Source organism: Rhopilema esculentum, chromosome 16 (assembly GCF_057945365.1).
Source record: "Rhopilema esculentum isolate cy_ngs chromosome 16, ASM5794536v1, whole genome shotgun sequence".
Classification (NCBI taxonomy): domain Eukaryota; kingdom Metazoa; phylum Cnidaria; class Scyphozoa; order Rhizostomeae; family Rhizostomatidae; genus Rhopilema; species Rhopilema esculentum.
Window position 1 is genome coordinate 8,691,197 of NC_142830.1, and position 13,946 is coordinate 8,705,142.

General features: G+C 37.6%; 1 protein-coding gene across 2 annotated transcripts in view; it reads left to right on the forward strand.

Moving 5' to 3' along the window:
• The window catches only part of LOC135682598 (uncharacterized), a 36,369-nt gene extending 22,452 nt beyond the window's left edge, over positions 1–13,917 (forward strand). For both annotated transcript variants that reach the window (XM_065197559.2, XM_089113197.1), the window contains 18 exons: positions 754–910; positions 1,235–1,509; positions 1,856–1,891; positions 2,232–2,301; positions 3,072–3,394; positions 3,669–4,775; positions 5,321–5,995; positions 6,146–6,300; positions 6,722–7,001; positions 7,227–7,360; positions 7,762–7,944; positions 8,263–8,571; positions 8,880–9,168; positions 9,495–9,643; positions 10,220–10,290; positions 10,643–10,782; positions 11,768–11,803; positions 12,339–13,917. In XM_065197559.2, the coding sequence (XP_065053631.2) occupies positions 754–910; positions 1,235–1,509; positions 1,856–1,891; positions 2,232–2,301; positions 3,072–3,394; positions 3,669–4,775; positions 5,321–5,995; positions 6,146–6,300; positions 6,722–7,001; positions 7,227–7,360; positions 7,762–7,944; positions 8,263–8,571; positions 8,880–9,168; positions 9,495–9,643; positions 10,220–10,290; positions 10,643–10,782; positions 11,768–11,803; positions 12,339–12,550 (4,601 nt within the window). In that variant the 3' untranslated portion in view covers positions 12,551–13,917. The remainder of the gene's footprint in view (positions 1–753; positions 911–1,234; positions 1,510–1,855; positions 1,892–2,231; positions 2,302–3,071; positions 3,395–3,668; positions 4,776–5,320; positions 5,996–6,145; positions 6,301–6,721; positions 7,002–7,226; positions 7,361–7,761; positions 7,945–8,262; positions 8,572–8,879; positions 9,169–9,494; positions 9,644–10,219; positions 10,291–10,642; positions 10,783–11,767; positions 11,804–12,338) is intronic.
• The last annotated feature ends 29 nt before the right edge of the window (positions 13,918–13,946 follow it).

Below are 13,946 nucleotides of genomic sequence, written 5' to 3' on the forward strand. Positions count from 1 at the left end.
ACTGCTGTGTTGAAAAATTATTACGAAACTTTGACGATATGTCGTCGTACTTTGTCCTCATATATTTTCCCAATCCTGCCCATCCGCAAGCTTTTCAGTTTTGTAGTCCAATACTACTTTTAAAAGTAGCGCAGTTTCTTCTTCAGTCCACGAAAACTGACCCTTTTTAGCGTTACCTCCCTCCATATTCAGGTTGAACTGTGTTTTGATAATACGCGCAACCTGTTGAATTCGTTTAGATCCGTTCCCGTGTAAACGCAAATGGTTCTGGATCGGATCCCATGTAAACGCATTGCCATTCAGGGATGAGATCCAAAAGTATCCGGATATTTGTGGATCCTATCTGATCCAGGTCTCATGTAAACGGGGTCTAAAAGAATCTACCTTTCTAATGGTGGGAGCATCTACCTCTAAACATATCAAACTAATGGTGCAAGGAACCCTCAAATGATAGGCGGCTGCTTAATGGAAAGTAATTCTCTTTTAAGGACATTGTTCTAAACCTATTATTGTAATTTGTAGCTTTGGTTGTCAAGATTGGTGATTTTAATGATTTCTTAAAAAGTCCTCTTTCTTCACTATGTACTATAATCTACCAGTGAGCTACATAGTACATACTTAGTACGGATTATGGATTTTCGGAAAATGCAAGATTTGCTTTTGGAAAAAGAGTTTCCATATTTACATAAGAATAGTCATAATCTCGGTTCCAGAGTTTAATGAATGTTTTATTATTGACTCTTTATTCTTCAGATACCGAGCTTAACGGATCAGATGGGTGCGATCGTTACTGGTCGTCTCATCTAGGAAGCAACTACTGCTACAAGTTGAGCCAGCAGAAAATGATGTTTGCTGATGCAGGGGCCTATTGCAGATCAAGGGGAGCAGAACTTGTGTCAATCCATTCAAAGTAATTTTTCTTTTTTTCCATTTTTTGCCATTTAACTTTAAATCATCTGTCGACTGTTTGTACTTCTCTTTCAGTGGTCAAGACAAGGTACTGTGCTCCAAGGTGTGAAAGACAATTGAATTCTTTTGAAATTCTGCCTTCTCAAAAGGCCTCGTGAGTTTTTTAACTTCTCCCCCAAGTTTGTAAACCTTCAACTTATATATGCAAATGACTCCTAGGACCTAAGTGGAAGATAGGAATCTTGTCAAATTTGTTGAAGCTTATCATCTCTCTCAAAATACTTTTATCAATTGTGACATTATGTTTTGCCTTGCGCTTTCCTAGAACCGACGACTTGTTTTTGACATCATTGCTAATTGATTCATTTGAACTGGGAAATTTCTGGACGGGACTAAACGATATGAAATTGCGAGGAAACTACGAGTGGACAGATGGGTCACCTGTGATATATACAAATTGGTACAATGGACAGCCGGATGATTCAACAAGGCGTGGAAGTTGTGTAAAAGCAACTCTCAACCAGGGCTATCGAGGCTTTATCACGTGGTCTGATGATAGCTGCGCATCGTTGAATCAGTTCGTTTGTAAAAAGCTGAAAGGTAAGCTTGTTCGTGAGAATCACAGTCGAGTCGAACCTTCCACAGTTTGCAAAGTGAAGATTATCAAAATTGTTGATGTTAATAGAATTTTGAATGCAAGCTTTAAAATATGAAACAACGACGTATGTCGTTAGCCCATAGGTGGTATAAGAGTAGTTGCTACAACTGTTGTAGCGTCCGTCAAGTGAGGCAGTAGCGAAACAGAGGCTCATGGAGTAAGTCTACTCTAAAATACACTTGGCCGTTCTGTTTTATACGTTATAGCGGCAATATCAATTAGGCGGTTCATGATTTCTGATTTAAAATATTCCATTATTTCATCTGAAGTCCATTTTTCTCCATATAGCTTCTGCAACTACACCGAAACCCGTCGTAACGCAAGGTAACATTTGCAACTTTTCGTACATTTTCAGAATAGCGATGAAATATCATTCTAAAAATTTTCCATTTCCAACTTCCGTTACTCTTTACTTTTTGTTTTTTATGCTTTGATAATAGGTAGAACGTAACATGTAGCGAAAAATCCACGCTGAAATGACAATTTGATGAGCTCAACCTTTTTGCAGCTTTCGCATGTAAAAGGATACTGAGAAGCTTTTTTTCTTAGAAAATTAAGAAACAAATTAAGATCTAAGACATCCTATTACAGACAAAAACACTTCAGAGTAAGATAAATTAATATTGTTAGTTAAATTGATATGAATAAGTTTTTTCTATTATAGTAAGCAACAGTTCTTGTCTTCCTGGTTGGTTCAAGTACAAGGGCAACTGTTATCAGTTCTCGAAGACAAAGTAAGTTTAAAGAAAGCGTTGTTTGCTTCCCAAATCATAGAGGATTGAACCATTACCTGTTTTTCTTTGCGCATATTTCTAATGAAGTTGTTTAACTTTCAGACAGCATTTCCTACTTTTTGGGATGCATTCTTTCCATTTCAAATACCTCTTCCAGAATTTTATTTGCACTAATGGAATAAGAAATTGTTGAATTTGTTTGAGATGAAAGATTTGAGAGCACAATGATTTAACGATTGTAATTTCTCTATAATATTCCTTTTGTATTAATTACTGCAATATAGGAAACATTCCATCAAGCGACGACCCAAAAACAAACCTCCCCCCTCCCCCGGAGTTAGTTCCTCGGTAAATTCAACAAAATGTAGGCTCAGTTGAAAAATCCAAAAAAGGAACTTGTGTTAGATATAGAGAACTAATGTCTTAAAATCCAATACAGGAGGTCTAGAGAATCTATCTAGAAATGTTAAAAGAATAGATTTATTTTTACGGAACTACTTTGAAATAACGGTTGTTCATAACCTTGTATAGATCCACCTAAGCAGCGCAAATATTACGCCCATGTCACGCAAATTTCTCGGCAAATTCATATCTTGCACTCCCTCCTGTTTCGGAGGTTTAGCGACGACCCGGCATTCCCTTGCGATTAATTGCATGTAATTTTTTCGAAAAAAAGATTTCAAAGTAACTTTATGTGGACTTCACGTTAGCACTCCATTTTATTCCAAATAATCTTTTCCTACGTTGAGACTTTTTTATCTCTCTACCAGCGCTACATGGAGTCAGGCTATTAGTATCTGCATGTTGCAGAAGGCATCTCTTGCTACAATTAATTCTATTGAAGAGAACGAGGCTGTCTTCAATTTCCTGGTGAATTCTACCTTGGATTCTGCCTGGATTGGGTTACAGGATATGGGTGTTTTCAAAGGTCAGCAGTGGGCGGATGGATCGCCAGTAAAATTCGTGCGTTGGGACTCTGGCCAGCCTGATAGCAACATGGGTCAACAGGCATGCACTGTAATGGCCAGTAATGGTTTTTGGAGGGATAATAGCTGTAATACAAAGCACCATTACATCTGCAAAGCTAGCGTCGGTATGTTATTTTTTAGGTTTACTTGTTGAATGTTGTTTTTAATGTTAGTGATTCACCTAAAAAACGCATTAATGGTTATTTAAAATATATGAACCTGTGAGTTCTTCTCTGTGTGTTTGGCTTATTTTTCGGTCAATGAGGCCTTTAGCAATTTTATTCCAACATGCTTGTCCAAACAACCAATAGTTTAATCCAAGCGGTTTACCCAGTTGCATTTTGCTAACGCGAGATTTCTACAGTGCCTTTATTGCTCATAATGTTTTTTACTCTGTAGGTAAAGCAACTATCGTACCAACGACAGAACCACTAACACTACCAGTAACGCCAACATCTAATCTGAATTACTGTCCCGCTGGATGGGTATGGTCGTCGAGTACAGGCAATTGCTATTATTTCAGTAACAGAACTCATTTCGCCACTTGGACGATGGCCAGATCATTTTGTCGAGCACAGGGTGGTGATTTAACTAGTATTGAATCAAGTACAGAACAGTCGTATTTGGGACCGTTTTTACTGACTTTTACTCAAAGGCAAGCCTGGATAGGTCTCAGTGATATGGGAGTTGAATCCGGTTGGGAATGGTCGGACGGAAAGCCAGCTAACTACTTTAACTGGGTACCAGGTCAGCCCGATGACGCGCATCAAATGGAAGACTGCGTGCACTTAAAATACGGTGGTCAATGGAATGATGCTAATTGTGGCAGCGAGATGTCTTTCATTTGTAAAAGACCTAACAATACAGCTACACGCCCACCTACCGTTGCACCGACAGCAGGCCCGTTAAAAGGATATTGTGAGGCGGGATGGTTGCATTACAGTAGTAAATGTTACAAAATCTTTGATGAGGACAAATTGTCTTGGAAAGCTGCAAGGAATGCCTGCTTAGCAGAGAAGACTAACGGAAGGAACGCCGACCTTGTTTCTATTCATTCATCCTACGAAAATGCCTTTCTATTCAGCAATATGAAAGGAATGTATGCAAAGATGTTCATTGGGTTTAATGATATTCAAACTGAAGGTAAATTCCGTTGGTCAGATCAAAGTAATCCTGATTACACTAAGTGGTATTCAAGGCAGCCTGACAATTACTGGGGTGCTGAAGACTGCACAGAAATCTGGCCGTTCTCTGTGCACAAAGGAAAATGGAATGATGTTCCATGCACCGGTGAACAGGGGTATATATGCCAAAAAGAGATGTCTAGTGTTCCGTTACCTACTTCAACCCCTGCCAAGAATTCCTGTCCAGAAGGGTATTTAATGTACGCTGGCAACTGTTATAGTTTCAAGAAGCAATTGGTGACGTGGGATGAAGCTGCTGCCGCTTGTCGCAAAGAAGATGCCAGCTCAGATCTTGTTAGTATTCACAATACGTTCGAGGCAGGTGAGTTCAAGCTTGGTTCCTTACCGTGAATTACGCCTAGGCGTGTCATATCTTTCTTTTCGTCTTGAAATTGCCGTCATTATGTGCTAAATTGACCTCAGTGCTATCAGTTATAAGCATCTAAATAAAATGCTATTATCTTTTCAAGTCAAACGTTTTTCGTACAAGAAAATAGGCATTCGTTATAGGAACGTTATAAAAAATCAACTGATTATTTATCCACTTCATCATTAGGCTTTGCTCGAACTTTGCGATCCAAAGATATATTGTTTTCGTTCTCTTTTATGATAATTGTTATCAGCGCCCGATGAAGTGGTTCATGCTGTTTTGTAAAGCTGTCAGTGCCTTGTATGTCTGTCCATTTGTTTGACTGAAATTGATGATTACTATTGCAATTTATTGATGTTTATATTAATACATAAAATCTCTGAGGTCAAACGAAACTTTATCTTATACAAGCAACTCCAGTAGCGAGTATTGTTTATCTGTTATGCTACTCGTTTTTATCCATGTTTCATCCAACAAGCTTTTCTCTTTCCCTGAAGCGTATGTATTTAGTCATATGGCTGAGTATGCAAATCGTCTCTGGATTGGCTTGCATCGTCCACAAAACGAAACCTCATTCAGATGGTCAGACAATCAGCCCCTGGACTACACAGAATGGTCATCGTATCCAGCTAGGCGTATGCTTCATTTGCGATCATGCGTTCACTCTCTCTACAATCGAAATAATGATGGGTTTTGGGTTGATAGCAACTGTACGGCAAAGTTCCCATTTGTGTGTAAAATAACCAAAGCTGATCAAGAGATCATTCCTGAACATCCAGGAACCTGTCCTAAAAACTGGGTGAAGTATGATAAGTACTGTTACTTAGTAAGCAACAACTACTATGGCACAAGGCAATGGTCCGAAGCACGCCAGCAGTGCTTGGACCAAGGTGCTGATTTAGCCAGTATTCATAGCCCTGGTGAACAAAATTTCCTGTACGAGGTTGCTAGCAAAGGAAGAAAAAGCTGCTGGATTGGTCTCAATGACAGGCAGAGAGAAAAGCACATGGTATGGAGCGATGGGACTCCTCTTGATTTTGACAACTGGGGTACGAGAGAACCAAACGACAATGCCGGGACTGAAAACTGTATCGAAATGGTTTATCTCAGTGGCAGATGGAATGACCAGAGATGCTCATCGTATCATGGCTATATTTGCAAAAAGGAGTTAGGTCAGTGTTCTTTCTACTCAAGTGTGGGAATTTGAATTTCCATGTAAGGATTTTCAGTTGTTTCGATGTTTGGTAAATTTTTTCATGTTTACTGAAAACATGTGTTGAGTTGGCTTGTTTTTCAATAGGCTATCATGTCTTTTGTTTTAGGCTGTGATACCGCGCTTGGCATGGAAAGCAAAAACATTACAGATAGCCAGATTATTGCTTCAAGTGTGCTAGCAAACAATTTTGCACAGAATGCACGATGGAACGCAAGGACGGGATGGTGTGCTGGTATTACCAATCGAAATCAATACATCCAGGTAACGTCCTGTTCCATTCAGGTATTTTTGCTGTTAAAATCATTGTTGCAATGCCTACACAGATCACATTAATAAAGAGAATTTATGGCATTGTTATCGAGGCTGTTGAAGCGGATACTTCCTGTAAACATCTAGCCTCGTTTTCCCCAAAAAGCCATGGTTCCTTGCGCTGGCATTTCGTTCATGTATCTAAGCTGTATGTAATTGTAAAATCTTAGAAAAGCCAAATCTTGAGCAAGTACAATGTAGGGGAAATAGCCCATCGCCTTGCATTAAGGTAGAAATGCAATTAGGACGATCTCCTGTTTACAGCTTCAAAGTTACTCCGTTAATTCTCGTATTTTGTGTTTTTGCCAATCATTGACTGTGTGCCTATTTCTGCCTTCAATAAGAAGTTTTCCAGCATTTTTTCACACCATAGGTTGATTTAGGCCAAAAGAAGCGTGTAACAAGAATTGGTACGCAAGGATATTCCCGAAACTACGTGCTTTCGTTCCAACTGATGTATTCCGATGATGGAGTAACTTGGCAAACATACAAAGTAGAAGGCCGCGATGCAATCCTTCCCGCTAACCGAGCCTCGTATTCGTCGGAGGGTGCGACTCTTCAACCTCCTGTTGATGCAAGATTCCTGAAAATTAATCCACTAACGTGGAAGTACGCCATTTGCATGCGGCTGGAGTTTTTCGGGTGCAGTTTTGGTAAGAAGTTGCAAGGATTTTATTGCTCTTTCCCGACTTTCCATGTTTACGTTTAGAAGGTAACTAGTAGCTGAAATTAAGCAAAATGCATAACCCAAAAGGTCTTGCTTTGGCTCCTTTGTATCCACATTAATATTCAATCAATTTCAATGTTAGTAACAGTATTTAAATTAGTTTTGAAGAAATCCTCATGTCTCATCTGACCACGATACCGTCTTTTTGTAGTTTGCTTGCAACCTCTTGGTGTAGAGTCAGGAACCATTCGAAACGTGGAAATGAAAGCTTCATCCAGTGCTCTAGCCCATGAAGCTTACGACGCAAGATTGAGAAAGCCAAATGGCCAAGGATGGTGTGCTAAGGTATGTTCTGCTTTTAAAACCTTTTTGGCTCTGATATAGTAGACATCGTTTTCTTAACTATTCGATCACAAAATTTAAAAATGCACTTACGCAGTTATGATAGCATTTTATTTTTTGCTACTGGCATAGAAATTAACTCGCATTAAAAGTTTCTCGTGAGACTGGTAAAGCATGAAGTTTTCGAGTGCAGCTCAAAAATCAGCTCAAATGGCTGTTGGTAGGGGGTAAAATACCAAAATCTGCAATGACCAAATCTGGAAATAAACATTGCGCCATTAACCCTTCAAGTTACTGCAGCACTTGTACACCTCTGCTTTTTAACGTTTAGATAGCAGCACCATCTTATGTTTGAACCTAGCCAGGTTCTCTTAGCTTGTTAAGTATTTGTCTTGTTATTTTAGTCACAGGATGCAGACCAGTGGCTGCAGATTCACCTCTCATCTGCTCCAATGACCGTTACCAAAGTGGCCACTCAAGGAGTCACGATTGGCAAACAACAGTGTACTGTGACGTCATACAAGCTTTTGTATAGTGATGATGGAATAACATGGACACCATACAAAACTTTAAAGGGAGAAATCAGGGTATGTTTCTAATTCTATTCTGTGGATGCACAAGAAAAGAAATATATATTTCCCTACTGTGATGAATCAACGTGATTGAAAATTTTGCAATTTTTTATCAAAATATATCACATCTTGTTCATAAATGGTTTACAGAATGTGTTAGAGCATTACATTTTGCTGTCAATTATAAATTCCTTCCAGAAAAATGGTGAATAAGGAAGTTAATCAAATAGAGATCTCATAAAACATTCTAGATCACTTGGTTACTTAACCGGCATCAACATTACTTGTGTTATTCTATGAGCATTTTCAGAATGCATCTATCCTTTTTTGCAGATATTTAGCGGGAATTCCTATGCAGAATCAGCTGCCTATCATTCCTTGACCCAACCATTCACAGCCCAGTACGTGAGATTCCAACCGTTGTCTTGGAAAAATCAGATTTGTTTGCGAGTGGAAGTGTTTGGATGTCCATATGAGTGCGATAAAGCTCTCGGCATTGCATCTGGTGTGGTACCAGATAAGGCACTCACTGCATCATCGTACATGGAGAAGCACGCCGCATCCTTCGGAAGACTCAACAACGGGTCGTTTAACGTTGGCTCATGGTGTGCGAACGATAACAACCAGCACCAATTCCTTGAGGTTTCCCTCTTTTTTATTTTATTTCTATAGCTTGTTATTTTGTAAAGAAAGGGATGGACACCACAGTAGCAATATGTATACGTGTTCAGCTTTGCATGAAGGTTTTTGGCAGCTAATGCCCCTTGATGCCTTTTGCTGCTAGTCTTAGCTTTGTTGCTTCATGTAAAAAGCTCATTTGCGACTAAAAGGATTCTTTAGATATACTCAGTACGTATATCTGCTCTGATAATTGACTATTATATTCTTCACTTATTTGTATTTACGTATTGTAAACATCTTTAGCTCAAACGGTACTTATTATATCGTAGTTCGACCTTGGAGCTGAAAGCCGAGTCACCTCCATAGCAACACAAGGTTTTGAAGCTGATGTTTCAAAGTATGTGACGGACTTTTGGGTGCAGTTCAGTTTAGATGGAAAATTTTGGAACCTGTATCAAGTTAGTGGTGTTATTCAGACACTTAAAGGAAACAGTGATGGCAGAAGCGTCAGCAAAGTCAAGTTGCCATCTTCAATTCGTGCACGGTACATCAGGCTAAACCCTCGCCATTGGAAGCAAGGAATATGTATGAGGGTGGAACTATATGGTTGTGCGCTAAGTAAGTTGTTAATTTGTCGTGTCTCAATTACGCCCGTCCTGTGGTTATCTTAAGCAGTAAATAGTTGACTTATTTTAAGCATGCTTGAAACTCAAAATCAAAATTTAGCCACAAAAGTGTTATCCTTTCTTTCAATACTGTTGAATTTTGGTGATTGAAAAATGCTCTGAAAAAGGCAATATTTTGAAACATACTGAAGCTTTACGTCTGACACTCTTCAGAGTATGGAGCTCAAAACATATATCGAAAATTTAAAGCAAGGAAAATGGAAAATCATGTAATTCGAACTTATCGCTAAACTTTGATTGTTATCATTGCCTTTCAAGAACCAATAGTGTACCCAACTGATGCACCAGAACCAAAGAAAACCGTCGTTAAGGGAAAAATAAGACTCACGGAGGAGAAATACAAAGAGGAGTACAAAATTAAAAGCAGCCCTGCTTACAAAGCTCTGGCAGATAGAGTTGAAACTGCGGTATGCATCATCAAAAATTTATGTCAGAGGCTATGCTGGTCGGCGATTTTATATTGCAGTCCTATTCAACATTTCTTCTCATTGATAAAGGAGATGTTTTGTCATGTCCATTGAATATATTGATCTTCTCATCTTTTGTGCCTGACTTGTTCATTAGTTTTTCATGTTGCTCGTATATTCACGTGAGAACCTAGCCATGCCATATGAGCTATAAATGATGCTTTGATTGGCTGAATTTGGTCAGCTATTGATAGTTCGAATGCTCGAAAGACTGAGCCACTGAAGATCCGAAATCAATTACCATTTGTGCATTGCAAAAAAGCTATGATTCACGATTGACATTAAACTTGTAGCAACCTAGCATGATAATTTAAACAACGTTATGTATAGTATGTCGCTAAACGATTTTAGCTTTGTAATGAAAATATCAAAATTAATTATTTAAATCTAATGAAAAAGGGTTTGTTTATTCTAGGAGTTCTGTTTCGAATAACTTTTGGCTCATGCTTACCCGGCCAGCTTGCAGCTCTCAAGCAACTCCGAGTCTAAAAGTTAATTTTTTTAATTGTCTTTTAGATAATGCAGTTGTATCAAAGCGATTATTCGTTCAAAGATGGGTTTTTCGGAGTGCAAGTAACAAGTCTCGAGTGAGAAGTTTTTCATATTTTAAAAACTTTTAAAGGTAGTATACCCCGCAAAAGTAGGATGCTTTGAAGAGAGTTATGAAAAGGTCAACCATGCAAGTCACAGAAGAGTTTAATTCATGTCAGCATTTCATCGGTTGTGCTCTCATTAGCGATCGTACATGCAGCTCCAACCTTGGTAAACAAGGCTTTCAATGCTTTCCGATTGTTTCTCTTATAACTTCAGATTTCATAGAACTTAGGCCCTTTGTATTAGAGTTTAAAAAGGAGTGTAGTATATTAAGAAAACATGGCTGCTTATCTGAAAATGTGTTGCTTCTTTTTTATTCAGCTTTGAAAACCTCTTATTTTCTAGGCCTGGCAGCGTCGTTGCTGTATTCTTAATCATATTCAAAACCAACAATAAAAATGCTACTTGGCCATTGAAAAATGCCGTTGCCAAAGGAAAAATTGGAGATTTTGTTGTGGATAAAAACTCTCTAGATCTAAAAGAAGGTTCGTTGTCTTGTTTCGTTTCTCGGGATCGAAATTATTTTAGCTTTTCACTGCTACTTAGATTCATCTTTATCTAGATTCATTGGATGAGATCTGATAAATTGTTTAAATGATGGACCTGTTATAAGTCTCAAGTATTTTTCCCATTCTTGCTAAAGTAATACAGGAGATTAAATTCAGTTAACTGTTAAGAACAAGAGAAATGTCTAGATACCAGATTATTGGGTCTTTTGAAAAGTTAGACGGCTCTCACCGATACGTCTTCGATCAAAAGAGATATCACAGGATCGTAAAATTGCAGACACATCTCATAACTGCGAGATAAGGCTAACCAGTGAAGGCATTTTTAATGGAAATAATCAAATAATATTTTGCAAAATGAATTCAAAATAGAGGGCATTTTTAGTGAAATGATTGTTTCATGAAAATAAACAAATAAGATTTTTCAAAATAAATTCAAAATAAAAATGTAGAGATCCTCCTGTTCCTCGCAAGTAAGAGCCTCCACAATTTCTCCTCCCAATTACCCTGCACCCATATTGCTAGGATGTACAAATCTCAGCCACTAATCTCAGAGTTGTTGATGCATCTCAAAGTTACGGCGAATCAAACTTTGTGAAGTTTTCCGTATTTCTGTTATGTTTTTTTTCCTTGTTACCTTTTTATGAAATCAAATATCTAATTTCAAAGCTGTTTTCAAAACTTTGTTTGATATTTTAGCTCCTTGGTCCGTTGTTGCTTTGCCCAAACCTTTGATACTCTTTTCTAAATATAACTTTACTTTTGTCACATTTTTATAAAATACTGCAACTTTTTGATATTTTTACTATACGAGTATCATGATGATATTATTATAAAGGTTCTGAAATATTGCTTAAGTATTAAAATACTATTTCTCGGTAGAACTTTGCTATCAAATTTTTCAGCTGTGAAACACGATATTTAAGTCCAGTTTGTATTTACTTCAATTCTTTCTACTTTTTAGTTGACGAAGGATCGAAAGGAAAGGCGACAAGCATTGGTAAGAGTGTTGCATCATTCATTTATGTTTATACAGCTGCTCTATTTCGTCCGATTCTGTATTGCGTACCTTGCCTCACAAGGCGCAGTCTTGTTTAATTGAAGCTGCAATTCTTATTTCATACAGCTTTTCATACGTGTTTAGAAAATTGTCTGTAACACTTGCCCCATCTTGGTGCTTTGATTTTGTTATCATCATCACATCCATCATAATCATGATTATAATCATATAAAAGTCAATCAGTCATCGCCATAATCATCATCAAATCAACCATCATCAGTAGTCATCGCCAGATCAGTCATCATCAAAACCATCATCCACATCATTATTTCATCACTGTCATGATCATAACCATCAATCATAGTCATCATCACATCAATGAACATCGTAATCATAATCAATAAACCCTCATGATCACTATCTCCATAAACCGGTAACTCCTCTCATCATCATTCAATTTCAACTTGTGATTAAGTCGTGCCAATGGAACATTTCGTTATGATAGAATCGACTGATTTTCCGTTCGCCTTTATAGTTAAAAAAGAAGGACTGACAACTGGTGGAAAAGCTGCCTTAATTGTGATATTCCTCCTGATGATTATTGCGATCGTTGTTGGTGGATTAATATACTACTTCAAAAAGAAGAAAGGAGGAAAGCAATTTAATCCACAAAGATTTGATAATTTTGAAAACCCTTCATATTCTGCTGCTGCTGAGCGAATAGGAAATCTACCAGCTGAGAACTAGCCTTAACAATGCGATTTATTTATAAATGATTAGAGCTTCATTGTCACTAGTTCCCTCTATTTTTGAAACATCAGATTTTTAATATTGTAAGGATAAATAATTTTTATTACGGTTGGAATTTAGACAGCTCTTATCAGTAAGTTTTATTTTTCAGATTAATTTATAGATCTTTTTACATTGAAAATTTCGAAAGTGGCCTTAATCCATTTTATGATTTTCCCCTTAATTTGGATAGCTAGTTTGTTCAGTTTTCCCCTGTTTTCGTTAAGTTGATTTATTGAAGTTAATTTTATTTTTCAGGCTATTTTTGTAGGATACTTTGTTTATTCTTGTTAATTATATTGGCGTCCGGTATTAAGTATGCACTTCTCTTAAGCACTCTTCTCAAGCACCCTTCTTAAGCACCCTTCTCAAGCAGTCTCCTAAAGAGGAGAGGGTCTGCTCAAAGGACTCGTATTCAAGAAATTTTCATATCATCGATTTGGATGATGAAGGCCCTCAATCTATATGTTTGCGAAAAAATTGATCAAGGTTAGAAAATATGTTTTATTTTCCAAAAAATTACATAAGGTAATTATTATTTTTGGTAGCTAAAAACTCGGTATCGTTTCATTTCATTTTTCGCGGTAGCTAAAAAAGTCAATATAGCTGCTTTATGTCTCGGAATGTTACTAGTAGTTGTGGTATTGAGGTCATTGTGTGTCAACTGATTTTCAGTCTATGTAGTCGCATGGCAAGTAGGCTAGTTGAGTTTTGATCGTGGAATGACCGCTGTTGTGTAGGAAATCGTCGTCTCTTTTTCTCGTATGTCTTTTCAGCAAAAGTATCAGCAAAGGGTAAGGGAAAATTTTCCCGAAACTTTACAGGGTCTGCGCCAAGCTTTTTAAGCAAGGCTTTTGCTTACAGTATAAAAACCCAACTTCAAATCCATGGGCGAATTCTAGTTAAGCCTTCTTTTAAAATTGCTGGGCGAGGGAGTTTGTTTGACGTCAAAAGGCAATTTATTGCAGGTCTTTGGACCACGTTTATGCTCTATGCGTCCAGCTTGCTATTGATTCTCTCTCTCTCTCTCTTCTCCTTTTCGAATTCCACTTAACTGCATCCCCCTTCTTCTAAGGTTAGGTAATTGAATGGAGCAGACTCTCTAGTAATAAGCAATAACGAGTATTGAATTTTGGGTTTGAAATAATTATATGCCTTGCCATGCATTTGATAGCTTATATTAGTGGTGCTGCATCATTTCTTTAATACAACATCATTTTGTTTTGTTTCTACCGTAGTAGATTTTGTAGTTATTATTGCAAAGAATTAGAATTATGATTTTAAAGTTAATATGAAACTGTATGTACAGTTGATAGCGAAAGAAACTTTTCTTTTCGTCTCCTTGTCACTACCT